Source organism: Dermatophagoides pteronyssinus, unplaced genomic scaffold, assembly GCF_027571235.1.
Source record: "Dermatophagoides pteronyssinus isolate colony J.1.1.1.1 unplaced genomic scaffold, Derpt_VIB-CSIC_2022.12 sq0007, whole genome shotgun sequence".
Taxonomy (NCBI): Eukaryota; Metazoa; Arthropoda; class Arachnida; order Sarcoptiformes; family Pyroglyphidae; genus Dermatophagoides; species Dermatophagoides pteronyssinus.
Genome location: NW_027461531.1, coordinates 694028 through 716462, shown reverse-complemented (window position 1 = coordinate 716462; position 22435 = coordinate 694028). Strand labels below are relative to the sequence as shown.

Genomic DNA, 22435 nt, shown 5'->3' with positions numbered 1-22435 from the left:
CATTATCGGTAATAATTACATTAACAATCAATTCTTTGAATTTTCTTTTTAATTCAATAAACAAAATTCATATAGAAATAAACATTATTATCATTATTATGATGATGAATTAGGGTTGAAAATATTTAGCACATTCAAAGGAAAAATATAAAGGATGTTTTGTTGATTTTGTGTGAAAATAAAATCATTTAATTGGTTCAAGAAATGTTAGATAAATTGTGATTTTGTTTTTTTTGCTATATGTAAAGCATGTTTTATCGTTTCAAATGAAATAAGATTAAATCATTTTTGTCAAGAAAACAAAAGGAATCGAATAATTATTATATGAATGATGATTTGTGAATTTGTGTCATTAAAGCTCCTAGCACAATTCTAATTGATAATTAATAATAATAATAATAATAATAAAGAGTAATGTAATGTGCGAAAAAAATTCATTAAATTCAAGATGGATAGTAGAAAATTTTTATAATCTTAAAAATGCGATGAAGGTGAAACGATCATTATGATCGTTATTATATAAATGAATGTGTTATGCTAATATTTTGGCTGAATCGTAGCAATGCCAGGATTCCATTATATACATAAAATAATTATTGTTTCCAATTTCAAAAATAATCAGAATGTACGGATTGGATGCATGTGTGAATCATTACTTCATCGCCATGTAACAGCTATAATTGTTAATTCTTAATGAAAAATAAATACTTGTCTTCATCAAATTCAGATCCAATCACGTGGATGACGGATTTTCACTAGCAGTCGTATTCGTTAGTGGAACTGGTACCGATGAAGATGCAGTGATCACTGTATCATTATTTGATGGTGCCGGTTGTGCTTGAAGCTGATCATTATCAACCACTTGCGGAATTGTTGTCGGAATAACAGCCGGTACTGGAGCGATATGCTGTTGTTGTTCTAAGCTAGAATTGGTTAAAGGATTTGGAGGCTGCGATTCTGTCGTGGTTACTAATGGTGGTTGCTGTGACGAAGACATCGTTACTGGATCTGAACTAGTCGGTATCGGCTGCTGTTGGGGCTGTTGCGATTGTGGTTCTGTAAATGATGATGGAAGTGGTTGTTGTGGATGATGAACCGGAATATTTTGCACTTGATTCGCATCTAATCAAAAACGAAAATTAAATATTTAAATAGTTGTGATTTTTATCTTATCAATTATAAAAAAAGAATTTTTTTCTAAATCAAATTTTGAATAATCTATAATTTCATCAATAATTATAATTTGTATTTACTATTTGGATTTTCAGATGGATAATTCATAGGAACAGCCATTCCTGTTGTAGCCGACGTAGTTGGAGGCGTTACCGCGATCGCATTACTAGCAAGTTGTTGTTGGGGCAGAATCGTTGATAATGGTTGTTGTTGCTGTGATGTTTGAGATTGAGAAATAACCATTTCAGGATTTGTGGTTGATGGTTCTTTAACCTGTTGTTGCGGTAAATCCGATTCGAGTTGTTGTTGTAGTTGCGGAACAGAAGAAATAGTAGACGATGGTAGAGAAGTTACATTAGATTGTTGTGATAAGGTGGTTGGCACCGGATGTTGTGGCTGCTGCTGCTGCTGTGGTATGGTATTTTGTGATTGAGGCATTGTGACTTGCGGATGAGCAGCAGAAATAAACGAGGCCTTTTGCGGTTGTGAATTGGAAATTGGTTGTTGTGGTTGAGATTGTTGAACTGGAATTTCACCAATTGATGGAGGAATTACAACATTGTTACTAGCAACATCTGTAATGAAAAATTGTTAATTATTAAATATTTACTTATGATTTTGATTTTGACATACTAGTTACTGCTACATTAGCAGGTAACGGTTGCGATTGGTGTGACTGTTGTGAGTGCGGCTGTGGAGGTGGAATTTGTGGCTGCTGTTGGGGTGTCATAACCGGATGTTGATGCGATTGCTGCTGTATTCTTGATGGTAGTTGTGGTGGTCGCATCGGTATATTTGGCGTTATCGGTTGAGCTGTATGTGTTGATGGAATTTGAGAGGCAGCAGGCACCTGCGGCATTGGTGTAGCCGGAACAGCTGTCAAATGTTGATGCAATCTATTATCCTGTGATTGATGTTGTTGTTGCTGTTGATAAAACATTTGCTGTGCTTGAGATCTAGCCCGATTCTCGGCAGCTTTTATTTGTTCCATATGGAATTGCTGCCTTTCTTGCATAAGTTGTTGCCGTTGATATTCGAGCTATATAGTGAAGACAAAATAATCAAGTAATTTTTTTGAAAATTTAAAACAATTAAAAAAAATCTTTACCGTTTCTTTTTCACGATCCATGATGGCTTCAAGTTCTTCGAAATGCTTGAGCTTAATTTCCAATTTTTTCATTTGAGTTTCGACCAGCAAAGCGACTAATGATTTTATTTTTCTTTCTTCAATTGCAGCCAAATGTCTAGCTTTAACAGCAGCAGAACCTAATGCAGCAGCAGCTGCAACCGATATTTGCGATTCTTTTATGACGCTCTTTTCTTTTTCAGTTAGTTCTTTTTCTTTTTCTTTATTCTTAGCCCCGGTATCATTTTTCTCAGCAGTATCTGTCACAGCTGTTGATAATTGTTCTGATGATTGCCCTTCTTTTGTTTGCTGTTCACTCGAAGTATCCGATTCTTTAGAAGATTTATCAGTAGCGGCGGATTGCGATGGTGAAGATTCTTCTCGTTGGCCATCCACATCCATTTTTTCCTCTTTATCTTTTTTGTTATTATCTGATGATGAGGTGGAAGAATCTTCTGATGCCGTTTCTTGTTTAATCGCCTGTTGATCAGCTTCACTGCCGTTAGCACCAACTTCATCTTTGTTTTGATTTTCCTTATCTTTTTCAACTGCGGACAATAATTGTTCAGTTTTATCGGTAGATGTTTTATCCGATCGATCTCCATTCGTATCAGCTGATGATGAGGCATCAAGATTTTTACTATGCTGTTCGATCAATGATGGCGGTATTTCATCTTTTAATTTAGCAAATTCATCCATTGCTGCTTTGGCTGCTGAAGCAGCTATTCTTGGATCAACAACTGAAGCCAAAAATGCAACCGTTGACATAATAGGATTGCCCGATTTGGAAAATGGAATCGGATGATAGGAGAGAGGACCAAGGGCATTGTTCGTATCTTCCAGGTATGGATCTTCGATGGGCAGTCGAAGAAAATGTAGTATACATTCATCTTGCGTGCGTGAGCCGATATGCTCACAAACTTTATTCCAATCATCTTTGTATAATTCAAGTGCTTCCAACAACAATAACGTTTCTTGTTCCGTCCATTCTCTCGATAAATTGGCTGCCGCTTTACTTTTGAAATAGGAATTTTTACGAGCATATTGATCTAATTTTAATCCAAAGTTATCGCCAAATCCATTCATATTTTCTGATTCTTTTTTCGATGATGATCCAACACCATTTTCTTTGGGAAGATTCAACATTTGTTGTGTGGCCGATGATGATGAATTTGAAGTTGTTACCTGACCACGAGGCGGATTCAACGGTTGTAAGCCAGATGGTGTATCCACAAGTACATGGAAATGGCTAGTAGATGGTGGTCCCATTGGTGTTGGCCGTGCATCTACGTCTACCTGATAATTAATTAGACCCCATTGTTCGAGGAATGCATGGACTCGCATTATAGCACAAACATCGCCGGCAATATTTCTCCTTACAGCCGTCAATGTTAGATATTCGGTTGGATTTAAACGATAAGTATCAATCATAAAATTTCGATAGGCAATATATACTTCTGGTGTTTTGGATTTGTTACGACCATTGAAAAATTCTGGCAATGCCCGACGTTCTACAGCATGAATACAATTATAATCAAACCATGAAGCATATGAAGGTATAATTATATGATTAGCCTGTTCGGTCACATTATCATCTTGGCTATCATCTTTATCAAAGTTATTACTGCTATAATTATTGATCGAGACTATACCCGAGGTTCCATTCGATTGTTGATAATTACGATTTGAAGATGGTGATGCTGATCGTGATGATGGTTTAGCACCATCGATTGCGTTATTATTTGACGAATTATTTAAATGTTTTGATTGTTGTTGATCTTGTTGATCATATTCATTCGAATCCAAATCTATGATTGTTCCACCTTTGATTGGCATTGATTCATTATCTTTTTGATTACGATTTCCAGCTGAAATAGAATTTCGATTCAAATTGACAACTTGAAAATGAGTTTCGGGTGATGGATTGTCCATGTCTTTTGTAAGATCTTCATCATCTTCGTTCTTGAATTTTTTCTTATTGGAATTTGTCAATGTAACCGGTGCAGGACTACGCGCACTAGATCCTTTACCACGACTACGTTTTTTATCCGATTGTGGTGATGGCGAACGACGGCGTTTACCTTTTTGTATCGAATTCGAACGTTTATCTCGCTTCTCTTCATTATGTAATTCTTCAATCGTATATCGGAAACGTTTTGATATTCGTTTTCCATTACGATCAACATCGACTTCATAATCTTCTTCATTCATCCATTCGTTGTATTCGTCAGTATCAAGTAACCAATTGGCAGAAACTTCATATGGATCATCATCACGATCACGTTCACTTTCCGGTTCAAGATCGACATCAATATTTAGCCATGTATCATAGCTATCGGGTCTTCCAAGACAATGAACAAGAAGAGAACGATCACGTTTCGTAACAATACGAACAAATTCATCACCATTACTATCTGTGTGTTGAGTGGATGCCGCAGTTGGTGGATAAATAACATGTGTTGCTTTATCCAAAGATTCTATACATTTAGCATGATATCTTTTGATAATATCTCGTAATTTTGTTGCCAATACTTTATCAACTTCAGGCAAGATGTACACATTTGGCTCGATTAAGCATTGATTACTTTGTAAAAATTTATACAGTCCAACAAACATTTCAACATTACGATCCATACGAGATGGTGATTGAAGATCAACACGACGCCATTGTTGTTCGAATTTAAATTTGAATACAAATTCAAATATACGACAAAGTTTACCGCCAGGTTTGAAATCTATAAAACATTTATAAGGCAATCTTGTAAACAATTGCTGCTTTGTATTAGTAGGAGCTGATGATGGCGATCCCGTTGCTCCACCACCGGTAATTGGTACAGTCGAACCACCGACAGAATCCCCAACACCACTACCGGCAGATGAAACCAATCCATTTTTGCCTAAGGTATCCTCTTGAAATTGTAATAATTGACAGGCTAGATTTGCCAAACTTTTATTGGTTGGTTGATCGTTTTGAAGAAACTATAAAAAAGAAAAAAAAGAAAATTAATCGATCTTTAATGTGTCGATCAACAACAACTTAATAACTGTCAAAAAAAAATTATTTGTCTGTTATCACTATTGTCATCAATTATCGAGACAGATGTGATGCCGTGTTTGTGTGTGCTTTAGCGATTTGATAGATATGACATAATACATGCATTCATATTTCAAGAAAAGAACTATCATCAACAGATAGAATAATTGGCAAACAACAAAATATAATGTTTGTTCAATCAATTTTAATTAATGTATTTCATAATTAAATATTTAAGATAATTTAACTATAATAACCGGCAATTTGAAAATATTAAATCATCATCAAAAATATGCAAATAAAGATCATTGTGTATTGATGCATTGATAAAATTTGAAAAACATACCTTTTTACAATTCTTCTGTATCCATAATCTTATTGTATCAAATAATTGTAACGTTTCAGATGATTCAAAAAACTTTAAATTTAATCCATTATCTTTTTTCTTAAATTGAACGTTGTTCGCCATTTTTGATGTCAATCTTTATGAATCTGTCTGTGTGTGTATGTGAATATAGGCAAATACACACAGAAACACGGGCGAGAGCATATACACACTCACTCATTCCTTTTGTTTGATCACACCACACACAATAAATGTGTTTTGAGCTACTCAAACTAATAAGATTTGTTCCAGAACTTAAACAATAGATGGTAGTACTTTCGATTATTTGGATATAGAGGATACGTTTTACATATACCACTACGTTTATTATCCGGCAAATTAATTCCAATCAAATTCATGAATGCATGCATGTGAGAAATGATCGCATTTCCCGCCTGTAAAAAATGCCACTCTTACGAAAATTTATAGTGTTTTAAATGTTACCATCATGAATGACGTTCAAAGTTGAATTTGTGTCGAATCGAAAGAACATTTCAATAATTATCTATTTGCTGATCAAATTGATTTTTTAAATATCAATTTGTAAATTACGAATATCAATTCGATTATAGCAGGATAATTTGCATATATCACTTATTTAATATAATAATTTCATTTGTAAACTTTGTTCAATAAATTGATTGATAATCTATGAATGGCATTTGTTTGACTTTATGGGACCAATTTATGATTGATTGATTGATTGATTGATTGATTGATTGATTGATGGATGGATAATTATCAAACAAGATACAAAATATTTTTGGAAATTATCATGCTTGTAAACATTTTGCATACAATCAGAAATCAAATAAAAAAATTGAAACAAAAAATTCCGAAATGAATTCATACATTGGTAGTTTATCAATATAAATGCCGACACTGATGAGATTGACGACGAGTCATAAATGTAAAACATTCGATAATTCTAAAAAAATGGTATATATTGTAAATTATTTGTTTCCAACAACAACAACAACAACTTAAAATATTGATAATAATGGTGATGAATGTTATAATCAGTAAATTATTTTTACTGGCTCATTCAACAATAGCATGATTGTGTGATGAATTTTTTGTTATAGTGGGATTTCTGATTAGATATTGACATCCCAATTACAACCAGACATTCATCCAACAATTTTTTTTTCATTTTTGATTATCATCATTATAATTATTTACTTACATGATTCAAAACGCAATAAAACGAAGAGAGTGAATTTTTCAAAATCGAATTTTCTTTTTAGTGGCCAAACATATTAATTGAAATTGGTATTTGTTTTTCTTCTATCAACAATCATGGTCGCAACATTGATATCCGATGTGTTGTCCAGCACTACTAATTCAACAAGTGGCGATGTATCATTTTGGTCACGGCTGAACGAAGTAAAATTCATCCATGGTTATATTGCATCATTTTCTGTCATTATTGTTTCAGAATTGGGTGATAAAACTTTTTTTATTGCGGCTATAATGGCTATGCGTCATTCAAGATTAAAAGTCTTTGCTGCTGCCATGTTCGCCATATTGATCATGAACACATTGGCTGTGTTGATGGGTATGGCAACAACTGTTATACCACCGGTCGTAATTAAATATGTATCCAGTGGTCTTTTTCTAATATTTGCCATTAAAATGTTTTATGAAGGTTGTAAAATGAGTGATGAAGATACCAAGGAAGAAATGGAGGAAGTTCAAAAAACAATAAATAAAAAAGAACTAGATTCATCTACTGATTATGAAAGTATATCGCATCAAGATCCTGAAACTGGTATTATCATAGCACCTCGTAAACAATCGGTGGCAACAAAAATAAGACGAAAATTAATGCAATACGTATCATTAGTTTTTATCGAAACATTCACTATGACCTTTTTAGCCGAATGGGGTGATAGATCTCAAATATCTACCATTATATTGGCAGCAAGTGATGATATTTATGGTGTATTCTGTGGCGCCTTATCCGGTCATTTTATTTGTACTGGCATTGCCGTACTTGGCGGTCGTATCATATCTCAAATGATTTCAGTCAAAACTGTCACTATACTGGGTGCATTCATTTTCCTTTTATTCGCAATATTAGGCATATTTATTAATTGATTTTAAATATTTGTTAAAGTTGTCATTTTTTTAATTATTATTATCATCATCAGCGGCCAATCACCTATTAATGGATTACTGATTCAACGTTGTTCGATGATCTCATTTCACCCAACAAAGAATTCATAAAGACATTTATTCAGACTTTCTTGTTAACTATATATACTTCATCTGAAATGTTTATTTTTTTATATAAATAAATAAATAACACGAATATTTTCATTGACTCGATCACCAATTTTTCCATTTTGAGAAATTTTTCGTTGAAAAATATTCAAAAAAGTAAAGGTTGTTTCTGTTACTAGATGGCGAGAGTAGGATGAAAATGCCAAGTTTATATGTTGAAATAATCACAACATTGATGATCATTGATGATTGGACAATCGACACGACATCAAATCGTGATAAATTTCTGAAAATATTCAAACTTCATATTGATTTAAATTATAAAAAGTTCACCATTCTTAGTAAACAAAAATTGAACATCGAAACGCTGCAATACAGTGAAGGATTAGATTCATATTTGATTTGAAAACAATACCGTTATTTGTTCGTTGACAACTTAATTCGATTGATCATGACTGTCGAGTCATCATTGTTGGTAAGTTTTGAAGTTAATCATGTTAATGATAAGATAATAATTGTTATTCGGATTTCATCGTCTTTTTATTCACTACACATATGAATTATCTTAATTAATCTTAATCTTAATTATCGGCACAAATGCAGGAACCAAATTTATATTCGGTTAAAGGAATCGCTATACTTGACAATGATGGCAATCGAATTTTTGCCAAAGTACGATTTTTATTTTCATTTTTGACTATTGTTTCTGTTTATTGAAAAAATTTTCTTTTTCAGTATTATGGCGAAACATTTAGCTCGGTCAAAGATCAAAAAGCGTTTGAGAGAAATTTATTCAATAAAACACATCGAGCCAATGGAGAAGTGATCATGTTGGATGGTTTTACTTGTATATATCGCAATTCGGTCGATCTCTTTTTCTACATCATGGGCAATTCTAATGAGAATGGGGTATGAAATGATAAGTTTGATTCACAACAATTATTTCATTTTTCTATTTATTCTAGTTGATTTTGAATAATATCATGAATTGTTTATTCGAATCATTATCGCATATATTGAAGAAAAATGTCGAAAAGAAAACGTTGCTTGAAAATTTTGACATGGTCATTTTAGCATTGGATGAAATTTGTGATGGAGGGTATGAAGTAATTTAATTTTTTCAGTTTATTCATTTTTTTTTCGTATTTTTAGAATCTATCTGGAATCTGATCCAGTGTCCGTTGTTCAAAAAGTTACATCCAATAGAATTGATGATTTACCGTTCAATGAACAAACTGTTGCTCAAGTGTTTCAATCAGCGCGTGAACAGATAAAATGGTCATTACTACGATAATTTGCAAAATAAAAACAATGATTTAATTTTCTGAAATTATTATTCCATTTAACAATGATTATTTCTTTTCCTATATTTTCAATTAAATTTTTTTTATTTCTTCCATCTTTATGAACACGAATTTCATGAAAAAAAACTGTATAATATCATTGAATCGAAACTTTGATTTTATTGCTGTTGACATAACATATGTTGGCGATTGTCGTTGTCATTATCAATTTACTATGTCAGGGATGCAACATCATTTATAATAGTAGAAAATGGATAAATTTGAAATGTAGCAAAAAATGTCGTCGAGGCAATATTAATTATTGCTTACCAGTCCTTAGTACAAATTCTACAATCTTCTGTAGATAAGACACCTGTGTATAAAGCTGGATAAATCTAATTTTGATATGGTGACAATTTTTCTGATCAAGTCGTAGCTCTTTTTTTTCGCTCTTTCTCTCACTACAAATTTCAATTTGTGAAAACTATTATTATTATTTTTTTGAATCAAATCTGGCCAATCGAAACAAAAAAAAAAAAACATTTAAGCTGTCAAATCAAAGTGATCCACTGGCTATCCGGATCTGTGCATCTATGCTTAAAAACAAAAGTGAACACGGTACCTATCAATCTTAATAATAGATGATATAATAATAAGATAAAGTGTTGATCAATTCATCCTTTTCATTGTCTGATTGATTATCATCATTATTTGTCTTATATCTATTATCAACTACATTTTTTTTAAATGTTTGGTTCGATTGGTGATAACAAACAAATGTTTTCAAGTGTATTATATTTTTAGCGTATAAATGTTTATCAGTTGTTGCACAATAACGATACTAACAATATCATTAGATGTATACTTTTGGTAAATGTTTCAGTTAAATGTGACTCACTTATCGAGATTACTTTGGAGGGCCAAAGAATTGTGTGTGCGTGTGTGTGTGTTTTATTTGAATTGTTTGCTACTGTTCACAATCAGTGGAGATCATCATCATAATTGATCGTAATGCTAAATCATCAAACATTGGATAATAATAATATTAATAAGAACGGTAAGCAAAGATTGAATGACGATGGCAACGGAGAACAGCAACCATCAACGCAGGTAGCAGAAAAAATCTGTAATAGCGGTGATCATTATAAACAACAATCATCCGATTCACTATCATTTTCATCTGAAACAACTGGAAAAAGATCATTATTCATTACAGCGTCCGAATCTTTGATCAATCAACTCATCAAGTTCAATCAATCAATAAAAATGATGGGTTGTCTATCCTGTTCCGAATCTAATCCACAAATAGAACAGAGCAGAAAAATTGATAAAGAATTAAAAGAATGGAATCGACATGAGTCAAAGGTTATAAAAATGTTATTGTTGGGCGCTGGTGAAAGTGGAAAAACAACCATTATTAAACAAATGAAAATTCTACACATCAAAGGATTTTCAACTGAAGAACGATTAGAAAAATTGCAAGAAATCAAAGAGAATGTCTTTGAATCGATCAAAGTAAAATATGAATTTTGTCGAATTTGTTTCGAAAAACTCTCAATGTTTCGTTTTTACTAAACAGGAACTAACCAGTAACATGGAATATCTTGTTCCACCAATTGAACTTGCAAATCCGGTGAATCAAGCTAGTCTCGATTTCATAAAAAAATTAGACGCAACTCAAATAAAAACTTATGATTATCCTGATGAATTTTTCGAACACACTAAACGGCTATGGTCTGATTCAGGAATTCAAGCCTGTTATCTACGATCAAATGAATTTTCTCTCATTGATTCCGCCAAATAGTAATTAATACTTTTTATCTATTTTCAACCCTGCATAACTATCATTTTATTCAACAAAGTTTTTTAGATATGATCGACAAAATTCGAGATCCAAATTATGAACCAAGTGACCAAGATATTTTACATAGTCGTAAAAGAACAAGTGAACTACAGAAAATTGACTTCAAAGTTAAAGTTCCCAAACAAAACGGTGGTAAAATGCAACCATTTTGGTAAGACATAGAATTATGATCATAATAGGATTTAATATCGAAATTCATTTAATTTTAGCATGTATGATGTGGGTGGACAACGAGGCGAACGCAAAAAATGGATTCAAGTGTTCGTAGGTATAAAAGCCATTTTATTTGTTGTCGATTCATCTGGATTTGACACAAAAGTTCGTGAAGATGGCAAAACAAACAGACTGGAAGAAAGCCTAGACTTATTCAAAGTTGTTTGGAATAATTCTTATTTAGAAAAATCCGGAATCATTTTGTTCATGAATAAACAGGATATTCTCAAGGAAAAAATTCAACGCGGTCACAGAATAGAGAATTATTTTCCTGAATATAAAGATTATAAACCGACAAAGAATAAAATTAATGAAAAAGAATATGAATATTTGAAGGCAAGGCAATTTATCCTAGATAAATTCCTCGAAGTTACCAAAGATGGTAAACATCGATTTTTCTCTCATTTCACAACGGCAACTGATACAAATAATATCAAAAAAGTATTCAATGATGTGCATTGTATGTTTATGGCCGACAATTTTGATTACATAATCTAGACTCAGTAAATTGCAATATCAGATCAAATAAAATCATCATTCTTGTATAAAATTATAAATCTGTTTCATTTATTACATATTAATGCTGACTAATAACGACTATTCACGCTTATTAAATTCAATTTTTCAACCCAAATTTTCGCTATAAAAAGAAGATCCATCGTTTAATTTCTTAATCTTTTCTTCAAAATCGATAGGTACGCCAACGTTTTGATCTTTGAATTCGGTAGCAAATGACTTCGGTTTAGGTCGTGAAGTTTCATGGACACGAAGTTGTGAAAAATATCCAAACGGTGGTCGTTTGATGCCCATTTTTTGCTCCATACATTTTGCTACTTGTTTTTGCTCTTTTTTGCAACTGAAAAGCAATAAATTTTAAAAAATTGATCTATCAAATTCATAAATCATGCATACTAAATCAATCGACAATCGACATGGGTGAATTCCATGCATTTGGCCATTCGTTCAACTTCTTCACGGCATGTTTGTCCAACTTTACGAAAAAATTCATGTCCACACATGGTCACCGCTTTACCTTCGTTCAGACATTTTCTTGGATCACGTTCTTCCAAACGACAGAGCATATATTCCTTAGAAATAACATATGAAAACATTTATAAACAAATTGGATTAAATATGAAAACAAAATTTATTTACTTTAGATTGTTGATCACAGTATTTTCCAAAATATGGCCCAGATGCAACAAGAACCGGTTGCGAAACATTAACATCTTGTACATCTAATTCTTGAAAACTGGGCAACGATATATCTTCGGTGATGGGCATGTTTTTTTTTGTTTTTGATTGTAATTTATATCAAACAAATTATGATATAAATTTAAATAAAATTCTAAAAATCCTCAAATTTTGTGATGATAAACAAGCGACCTCTCCGAATCAATAATATATCATAATCATCCATATATTACGTTACATTTTTTTAAATTTTAAATTTTGAATTTTTCCCTCCAATTAATTAAAATTAAAATTTGAATCTAAAAAAAGTTTATTATTAATATACCATAGAAAAAAATACGAATTATAAATGATAAATCATATCACAAACAAATTTAATTAAATAAATAAAAAATGTAAATGTAAACAAACGGTAATCATTTTTTGCTTTTCTGCTAGAAATCGATTCAATAAAATTTGACGTCGGTGTTCCCGACTTTTTGAAAATATATGCCTCTTCTACAATTGAAATCTGTTCTGGTTAATGTTTGTCTGTTTAATGATTACCGTGTATCCAAGAATCTTCTATGTAGCGTTTTGGATATGCGTAAAGTTGTCGTCTATTTTGGTCCATTTTTATTTTGTATAAATGTAATACAATTATTGGATTTTTTTCGTTGTTAATTTTCCTTGGTATTCATTTATAAGTCTCGATGAATTGACAGAAATTTTTGTCAGTTTTTTTCCTGGTATTTTTGGAATTTCTAATTCTCAAATTCAAATCCATTATAGATCCATGGCAGTTGTTTTAAGTTGCCTACGGCTTTAGCATTTAATATTCTTTTATTTCGTTCAACGAGTTAGTATTGAAACCAGTATTGATCATGGAGACAACCGAAAGAAGTTCGAATATCGTCATCACAAATATTGACGATCAATATCAACAACAATCTCAGGAAGATATTTCCAAACTAAATTCGTTTGATTATACTGTTGTCGTTCTCTATTTTTTCATGATAATAATTACCGGCTTATTTGTAAGTTTAAAAAAAATTAATTTTTTTTCCAAATTCCATTGAAATATTTTTTAAAAAGTTTTATATACAATCGCTATGAGGGAATTGTTTCTGTTGAAACAAAAATAATTTAAAAATTCTGATAATTTATCAAGTTGAAAAGCTAATATTGATTCATTCATTTTGTCATATATTTATCAATTGATCATCATGAATATTATTTTTAGAATTTTTGTCATTATCAAATATATATGATAATTTGCATAAGTCAAATCCAGAATGATTAATGTTTTTCTAATTGTTTTTTGTTTGTTTAGGCAATGAATAGGACGAATCGTGGTACAATTAGCGGATATTTTCTCGCTGGACGATATATGCAATGGCCATTGGTAAGTTGTATTTTTATTATTAACAAAACAAACAAAAGTATCTGCGGATTGTTTGTATTTCCTCTTCATCAATTTTTAATTGTATAAATCTTGATCATCATGAAATTATAATTCCCGCAAAATGAAAATTTAAATGGATTAGAGAATGTTTTTTTTACCTATTTGTTTATGTGCACAAGAATTGCTAAAACAAAATCTGCTCATTATATTCATAGATTGGAGCATCGGTATTTGCATCAAACATTGGTTCAGAACATTTTATTGGATTGGCTGGCTCAGGTAAATTGGAAGTTTTTCAACAAAACCATCATGGTGATAAATTTTATTTGCAAAAATCCATTGGAATTTCAATTCATTGATTCATTTCTATTCAAATTGATCAATGAATGTTTACTATTATTATCATCATCTACCAGATATGATAAAAATTCTTCAAATATTTCTCTATTTCTTATTATTAAATAATAGGTGCTGCAGCCGGAATCAGTGTAGTTGCATTCGAAATAAACGTAAATAATTTTTGTATGTATTAAAATCTATAATATTTATCATTGTATTCTATCATTGAATTGAAAGGCATTACTTATTCTACAACTATGCGGTTGGATATTCATACCGGTATTCATTGCTAGCAAAGTGAGTTCTTTTTATATCTTGAGTCTCGATGATGTTGAAATCACATTATTTTTCATATAGGTCTGTACATTACCTGGTTATATATCAAAACGTTTCGGTAGTCATCGTATACAAATCTATTTGGCTGTTTTATCGATGCTTTTGTATATTTTCACAAAAATTTCGGTTAGTGTTTAACAGATGCTTGGTTATTAATACAGCTTAAAAAATTTACATTCGAATTAAAAATAGGTGAATTTGTTTTCCGGCGCCATATTCATACAACAAACAATCGGTTGGGATATTTATTGGAGTATATTGTTGTTGTTATCAATCACATCGATCTGTACGATAACCGGTATGATTATGAAATAATTTTATCGATCATTAATTTTTTCACTCTGAAATAAAGGTGGCCTTGGTGCTGTAATGTGGACAGAAACAGCTCAAAGTATTATCATGATTTTTGGTTCCGGTACATTAACCTATTTAGCATTGCAAAAAATTGGCGGTTTTAAAAACTTGTATCATGAATATATGAATTCTCGACCGAGCATCATACCTAACAATATGTCCGAATGTGCAAGTCCGAATCCTCGATCATTTTTGTTGTTACGACCATTGAATGATCCAGATATGCCATGGTTAGGTTTTATTTTTGGTCAAACAACAGCTTCCATCTGGTATTGGTGCACGGATCAAATGATGGTCCAACGATTATTGGCAGCCAAATCCTTATCACATTCACAAGGTGGTGCACTGTTTGCCGGTTATCTCAAATTATTACCTTTCTTTCTGATAATCTTACCTGGCATGATTAGCCGAATTCTCTACACAGATCAAGTAGCTTGTGTTGATCCGGTTGAATGTTTCAAGCATTGTCAAAATCGTCATAGTTGTACAAATGTTGCATATCCACGATTAGTTTTAGGTGTGATGCCATCACCACTTAAAGGATTGATGATGTCTGTCATGTTAGCAGCATTAATGAGCGATCTTAGTTCAGTTTTTAATAGGTTTGTAATGTAATTATTGGTCGAATGAATTGTTTGATTCAAATCATATTTTTGCTCAGTTCAAGCACTTTGTTCACTTGCGATATATGGCCATTATTTCGTAAGAATGCTTCCGTCATGGAATTGATGATTGTTGGAAGGTAATAGATTATTGAGATCAATTTCTTTGATAACTTTTTTGAAATCATTCATCTTAAGAACATTCGTTATTTTTATGATTGTCGTGAGCATTGCCTGGATTCCAATCATACAATCAATGCAAAATGGACAACTATATCTTTACATTCAGGATGTGGCAGCAAATCTAGCACCACCAATAGCTGCAGTTTATATCATGGCAGTCCTATTTAAACGAGTCAATGAATCAGGCGCATTTTGGGCTTTGATGACGGGCCTCATTATAGGCCTTTTACGTATGGGATTAAATCTACATTACATGGAACCAACTTGTGGCCAGTTCGATCTGAGACCGTGGATAGCCAAGGTTCACTATATGTATTATGCTATATTTGTCTTCTGGATTACGGTTGCATTCTGCGTCATCATAAGTTTATGTACTGATCCACCTGAAGACTATTTGGTAAGTTTACAAAATCAAATTTTATCCGTAATCCTCTAGTTTTCTCTTTAATAGCTTATTAGAACAACATATTGGTCACGATTTGATAAAAGAGAACGAACCGATGAACGAGAAGAAGAAATGCAATGGGAAATGTTGGAAACAGATAACAATAGAAATAATAAGAAACAGAATCATAATCACTCAAATCATATTATCGCTATTGACAGTTATTCACAAGAATTACAGACCAAACAACAACCAATAAAATCATCCAATAATAATCCTCTTTGTATTTTACGGCGATTTATTATCTGGTTTTGTGGAATTGAACCCGAATCTCAGAAACAAAATAACAGGAAGAAAAAATCTAACAATGAAAAACATAAGCTAGTATCGATTGAACAGGATGTTCAAGCAAAAAAAATCCTAACATCTGCATTGATCATAATCGTTTGCTTAGCATTATTCATCTTTATTTTCTTTTCCATTCCAAATTGGTGGCAATTTATATTTACTGATTGGAAGATATCAATAAATGAATAATCAGGAATAATCATCAAAGTCCATTCGAAAATTTCCAAACAAAAACACATTACACACTTGTTAGATTTCAAACAACAAAATCAAATAAAAACTAATATAACCACTTTGATTTAGTGATAAATAGTAATAATAACCCATGTGAACAAGTCAAAAAAAAAATGTTTTTTTTTCAACCGTAACACAAAAACCAAATTAAAATCCATCAAAATAGTAAGTATATAACGATTAAGGAAATCAAATGTGATGCAATAATTTTAAATTAATATAAAAAAAATGAAAATACATTTCTAATGAAATCTTTAATCTCCGATTTCAAATTTGATGTTAATAATTTGAAAAAAAATTATTCTTCAATATTATAGAAAAAACAAAATAATGAACAAAAATATATTTTTTTTCACTTGAATCATGCATAATTATTTCAAAAGAATTCCATTTCGAAAAAATTTATTGGATTTTGTTGGTTTAAAAAAAAAAAATTGACAAATTTGTCGCTGTTTAATGATCATAAATTTTATTTTAAATTCATTTTTTTCAACAATATATAATTTTTGTTTTAAAGCAACAATAAAATTTTATTTTCTCATTTCATGTGACATTTGATTATATTTTTTGTGTTTTAATTTTTTTGATGTTGATAGGTTATGTGTGAAAGGAATCGATTGCTTGGGATAAGAAAAAGTTTTTGTTGATTGTTTCAAGGATTTAGGAATTTTTTTTTTTTGAAGGCAAGAAAATAAAAAATAAAAAAATAAAAACAAAGAGCCAGGTAAATGAAATGAGATTGATTTCTTTCAATCATTAAAAATATTTTTTGTTCATATAACAGATAAGAAAAATAAAATAAAATGTATCAAGAAAATTGTTTATGGGATTTTATTATTATTTGTTGTAGTGTAACATATATATTTTTTTTTGCATTTGTAAATATATAACATAAAAACATTATAAATGTATCGATAATGATGAAAGTTAATTTTTAAAATGATAAAAGTTAAATTCAAAAAAAAGAAGAAAATTAAAAAAAATTCTTTCCATAAATATATATCGAGGAGCAAAATAGGTTTGATTTGATTTGATTCAAATGTGATTGTGATTTGGATGATTTTGAAGAGAAAGAAAAAACTTTCGCCTTAAGCATAGGAGGTGTTTTGAAGATATTTTTTTCGAAACGAATAATAATATATAACCTGCTTGAGATTGTGATTGAAATACTCAAAAGGATACAGGATGGGAATTTCTTAATGAATAAATGGATGATTCATTAGCTTTGAACTTGACCAATTTGTGTTTTGTATTATTTTTTTTTTTTTTTTTGATCCGGTCGATGTGGGTATCATTTTTTAATAACGGTTTGAACAGGATTCAACATTTATATCGTATCAATAGGAATATAATTAAACTCGTCATTTGTCATGGATCTATTATAGGATTGAAGAATTTTTTAAATTTGTTTTGGTTTACATTTGGTTTTTTTTTAATGTTGATAAGCGGAAAAACAAGAACAAAAAAGAAAAAGAAAGAGAAGCTTAATGTCCATAAACTTACTCATTTGGATTACGATTCCATTCATATGAGGTTGACATGTTTGTATCGAACGACATGTTGGTCATTGATCCAATTTCATTAAAACTTGTACCCAATGCTGTATCATTGATAATATTATTAACAGAATGTGGATCATTCATGCTTTCATAATTGCCCGATTCTTTATCGGTTTCGCTAAATTTATGAAGAATGATGAAGAAAAAATAATTAAAAATTTATAAAAAACTATCATTAACTATTTGATCAACAAGTCAAAAATCATCAATTTATTACCTAGGAATGCAATTCTTCAATTGTGTGAATACATAGCCATTTGATGCTTGATTCTCAATTTTTGTATAGTATTTCGAAAAAGCGGTATCTTTCGGTATTTCCGGAAATAGATAGACAAATTGATTAAAATCATTTAAACGATCTGCCAATTTTCGAATTTTAAGATCATTACTGACGAATGGTACAAGACATTCAACTTTATTATGAATATTTCGATAAGCTACACTGATGCCGCCCAATTGTGTATCGGAGAATCGGAGTAAAAATGTACCTGGTGCTTTGGTCATCAATAACATTTCTGCACGTTGTCTAGTCAGAAAGCCAATGATCAATCCGTCAGCCCAAAGTTCAGCCAAATGCTCACGTGTCAATTGCAATATGTTGTAAAACCAATCCCAAAACGTAAAATTCTGTTCTGGTAACAAATCTTTAGAAAATTTTGTCCATGGCACCATGATGTTAAAAAAATTTTGCTTATCAACTTCATGACCAGAAATTTTTTCAGCAAGAAAATGCATATTATCTTCGCTTAAATGTCTTCGTGTGTGATCATAGAACTGACGACTTAAAACCTGAGCCAATTCTCCAAGTTTGACTTCAGTCGGCACATTGAATGGTATACGTTTCTATATGAAAAATTGAATCAAAAAATTTCATGCTTTACATAATGAAAACAGCGACAACATTTTTTAATCAAAGATTATTATACGTACCACTTCCGAAAATGCATTATCCCAAATGATTGTTGACAAAGCATGTATCTTCTGATTACCATGCACAATGACTACGACTGGTACTGAAATTGTCTGAAATATCATTAAACAAATAATGAACCAGTTTAGTTTATTATAATTATTTAGATTAGAATTGGAGAAGTTTAAAAAATTAAGAAATTACCGAAATAACAAATTTTATATCGCTCTCGAGAAATATTTCAGTCAAAAATAATAGAGCAAATTTTTCGTCCACAACTTTGTCGATTGAAGCCTTTTTTTCAGCTCGTTTGATGGATTTTAATCGCAAATTTATAAAATTGGCACTCAACGTATTTGTAGCCGAATTATACTCCATCACAGTGGTATTGTTGACTATTTCACCACAACAAGAACTAAGATGAAATTTTTCATGATCAGAGTTCCAAATTTTTGCCTGTTCTTCATTGATAATCTGCACACGTACAACCAAACTGTTCATATGAACGTTTAATTCGCTACCGGCCAACATAGTTACCGTAGCATTAAATTTAGTTTCCTTTTTTATCACCTGTTTCGGTTGATTTTTGACAATAAATGTTTCACTTATCAAATTTTTAAACAATAATGTTGTATGTTTTTTTATTTCGATGAATTGCGCAATGATCATGGCATCTTCTTGTGTCGAATCATTTGATACAAGAGCATCGATAAATTTTAATTGCTGTAAAAGATTGCCCAGATTTGATGCCATCTTTTCAGATAGATTTTTAAGCTGTAAATATGTTTCAGATGAGTCCATTTTACTTTTCTGTTGTTGCTTCCATATATCCAATTCATTGAACAAAAGCAAAGACATTTCTTGCAATTTAACAATGATATCTCGATATTTATTAATCAAATCATTCATATGTGTTTGATATTGTAAATGTAAAGAATTAACATTTTCCATGAAACGCATCTTTATGGCATTATCATTTGGATTATTATTGTTGTTGAATTTTTGGTTATCGAAATTGCTTATCTCTAATTGTTTAATATTGAATGTTTCCTTGAGTGATTTAATATTTTTGAATAATGTTTCGGTTTCTCCAATATTATCTTTAATGACAACATTCATTTGGTTAAGCTTTTGAAAATTATCGAATAAATTCACTTGGGGAAATGGAACCGACTATTTGTTTCAATTATTTCAATATAAAAGAGATAGGAGAGAAAACAGATTCAACAATAAGCAAGTTTTATGAACATCGGATTCAAACAATGAGGAAGAAATTCAGTGTATGTAAAACTTACCTCTTGATTATTACATCGAATAAATTCTTTTTCATATGAAAGACAATCATGTATGTTCTTGATGATTGCATGAATATCGGCATTCGAATTGGTAATCATATTCCAATAATTTACTAGCTTGTAACGATAGGCTACATCATTGGACATTTCAATAAGATTTTTAATCTCTATACTGAACCGTTGTATTAGTTCACATTTCATCATTGTATCATTTTCAACGAAATATTGCCAATTCTGTTGTTCAATCCAATCAGCCAATTGCATTCGAATCTCTATAGGTAGATTTTGATTATATATGGAGAATAATTGCCGCTGTTGATCTTCAGGTAACGATAGGATTCGACTCCAGACGGACATTTTGTACAAAAAATTTTCGGATCGATCAATATGATGAACAAAATGAAAATATAATTCTGGGGTAGAGAGGAGAAAAAATGAAGAAAATTATAGACAAACAAATTATTCTTGAAATTTTATTTCGATATAGCACAAAACATCGGTAGCAATCTTTCTCCTTATTTTTTTTTCTTATGGCTTAAAGTTAATTATTATTATGAGGAAAAATAAAGTTTAACATTTATGACCATCATACGTTATGATGAAAAGTAAAGTTTGGATTTGATTATACAATCGCTTGTATATTTTTCTTTCAATGATTGACCGTTAAACATACATACACACGAACAGGTATCTTAAAATGTACAGGTATTCAAATTAGTATGAAAATTATTCCGTTATTTTCAATGAAGCTAATTAATTTAATTTCTAATCAACTATTTTATACGTTTCAGTATGCATGATGATGGTACACACTATCAATAAATTAGTTTTTATTACAAAAACAAATGATTGAATATAGTTTGAAATAATGATAATGAAGAATGAATTCTCAATTAACATTAAAAACATTCTTTGTAAATTGAGGAAAAAGAAATCGCTAAATTAATTAATTCTAGATGATCAACGATAGAATTAATTCAACCAATTATAAAAACTATTTATTTGCCCAAAAAAAATAAGCTTAGAATGTCACATTAGAAATAAATAGAAAATTACCACTTAGATATTTATTGCATCATTTTAAATTTAATATTTGAGTAAAATTTATAAATTAATAAACAAAAAAAAAAACAATAAATACCTAAAGTATTAGATGAAAAATTATTGTTGAACGCTGTTCTATGTCATTATGTATGATAATTGACAGTTCAATAAAATATTTGATGAACACAAAAATTATTGTAAAGAAAAGAAAAAAACACTGATTGATTCTGCAAATGAATCTATACTGTTGATGAAAATTCCTCAAGAATGGTATGTCAAAAAAAAACTAAACGTATTTTTTGCGACTGAGAAAAAAAGTGAATGTGGAAGTCGAAAATTCGGATAAATTGACGGCAGCAGAATTTTTCAGTTTGTTTTTTCATTGACCACCAGTTTGTTTTTCTTTTTTGACAAGAACAGACATCAACCAGACCAGAATCAATGCCAATTGATGATGATGATCGACATTGTTGATAGCTATATTATCGAACAAACAAGATTGGTTACATCTAACATACACATACAATCCCGTTATATTATATAGATATTAATAGGTATAACTTTCACTAAGAAATATTTCATTCAATTTTCTGGTTCGTTTTGTTGGTTTTCATTTCTTGTTTTCGGTTAGATATATACAAACAAACAAACAAACACACAAATGTAGGGTAAACATAATATTCTTTTGGTCAAATTGTAGAATGCTACTACGATCTATATGATTTATATATGTATCACACACATTAAGATATACGATCTCATCATCAGAAATGTATTTTTTTCTGCTATTTCTATATTTGTTTTATTTGCTTACCCGCGGTTGTATAAGTGTTTGCGTACGCGCATCATTATCATTTTCTTTTTGGAAATGGAGAATGTCATCAAAAAAAAAAAAAATTTCCTATCGGCACAATGAAAACCATAAGTTCAATTTCAGTCAATGTAATTCCAATGAATGTATCCA

The 22435-nt window shown here is 30.7% G+C and overlaps 7 protein-coding genes across 8 annotated transcripts; 4 read left to right on the top strand and 3 right to left on the bottom strand.

Moving 5' to 3' along the window:
• Positions 1-27: 27 nt before the first annotated feature.
• mor (SWI/SNF- related protein mor) lies at positions 28-6119 on the bottom strand. The gene is made up of 5 exons (XM_027350205.2): positions 5680-6119; positions 2282-5278; positions 1807-2212; positions 1254-1748; positions 28-1122 (listed from the first exon to the last, which is right to left on the bottom strand). The coding sequence occupies exons 1-5, from the start codon at positions 5800-5802 to the stop codon at positions 734-736; spliced, it is 4410 nt and encodes a 1469-aa protein (XP_027206006.2). The 5' UTR covers positions 5803-6119; the 3' UTR covers positions 28-733.
• Positions 6120-6614: 495 nt separating this feature from the next.
• LOC113799609 (putative divalent cation/proton antiporter TMEM165) lies at positions 6615-8044 on the top strand. The gene has a single exon (XM_027350272.2). It carries the CDS (start codon positions 7018-7020, stop codon positions 7816-7818), a length of 801 nt encoding a protein of 266 aa, XP_027206073.2. The 5' UTR covers positions 6615-7017; the 3' UTR covers positions 7819-8044.
• Positions 8045-8168: 124 nt separating this feature from the next.
• zetaCOP (COPI coat complex subunit zeta) lies at positions 8169-9343 on the top strand. The gene is made up of 5 exons (XM_027350286.2): positions 8169-8419; positions 8548-8616; positions 8680-8853; positions 8910-9043; positions 9097-9343. The coding sequence occupies exons 1-5, from the start codon at positions 8396-8398 to the stop codon at positions 9236-9238; spliced, it is 543 nt and encodes a 180-aa protein (XP_027206087.1). The 5' UTR covers positions 8169-8395; the 3' UTR covers positions 9239-9343.
• A 273-nt stretch (positions 9344-9616) lies between these two features.
• LOC113799361 (guanine nucleotide-binding protein G(s) subunit alpha-like) lies at positions 9617-11956 on the top strand. Its single transcript, XM_027349978.2, has 4 exons — positions 9617-10742; positions 10807-11030; positions 11090-11242; positions 11301-11956. Exons 1-4 carry the CDS (start codon positions 10239-10241, stop codon positions 11800-11802), a joined length of 1383 nt encoding a protein of 460 aa, XP_027205779.2. The 5' UTR covers positions 9617-10238; the 3' UTR covers positions 11803-11956.
• Positions 11842-12703, bottom strand: ND-19 (NADH dehydrogenase [ubiquinone] 1 alpha subcomplex subunit 8). The gene is made up of 3 exons (XM_027349979.2): positions 12460-12703; positions 12217-12392; positions 11842-12160 (listed from the first exon to the last, which is right to left on the bottom strand). The coding sequence occupies exons 1-3, from the start codon at positions 12586-12588 to the stop codon at positions 11929-11931; spliced, it is 537 nt and encodes a 178-aa protein (XP_027205780.2). The 5' UTR covers positions 12589-12703; the 3' UTR covers positions 11842-11928.
• Positions 12704-13153: 450 nt separating this feature from the next.
• Positions 13154-17383, top strand: LOC113799443 (sodium/myo-inositol cotransporter-like). 2 transcript variants are annotated; one of them, XM_027350065.2, is made up of 11 exons: positions 13154-13514; positions 13811-13882; positions 14098-14161; positions 14351-14391; positions 14459-14518; positions 14579-14683; positions 14750-14855; positions 14910-15513; positions 15573-15653; positions 15712-16093; positions 16148-17383. In XM_027350065.2, the coding sequence occupies exons 1-11, from the start codon at positions 13362-13364 to the stop codon at positions 16616-16618; spliced, it is 2139 nt and encodes a 712-aa protein (XP_027205866.2). In that variant the 5' UTR covers positions 13154-13361; the 3' UTR covers positions 16619-17383. The 2 variants fall into 2 exon arrangements, with proteins under 2 accessions (XP_027205866.2, XP_075676795.1); XM_075820680.1 differs by lacking the exons at positions 13154-13514; positions 14098-14161.
• Positions 17384-17908: 525 nt separating this feature from the next.
• On the bottom strand, positions 17909-22218 carry LOC113799653 (signal transducer and activator of transcription 5A-like). Its single transcript, XM_027350321.2, has 7 exons — positions 21569-22218; positions 20428-20840; positions 19337-20305; positions 19153-19245; positions 18440-19065; positions 18167-18340; positions 17909-18039 (listed from the first exon to the last, which is right to left on the bottom strand). The coding sequence occupies exons 2-7, from the start codon at positions 20782-20784 to the stop codon at positions 17991-17993; spliced, it is 2268 nt and encodes a 755-aa protein (XP_027206122.2). The 5' UTR covers positions 20785-20840; positions 21569-22218; the 3' UTR covers positions 17909-17990.
• Positions 22219-22435: the final 217 nt, after the last annotated feature.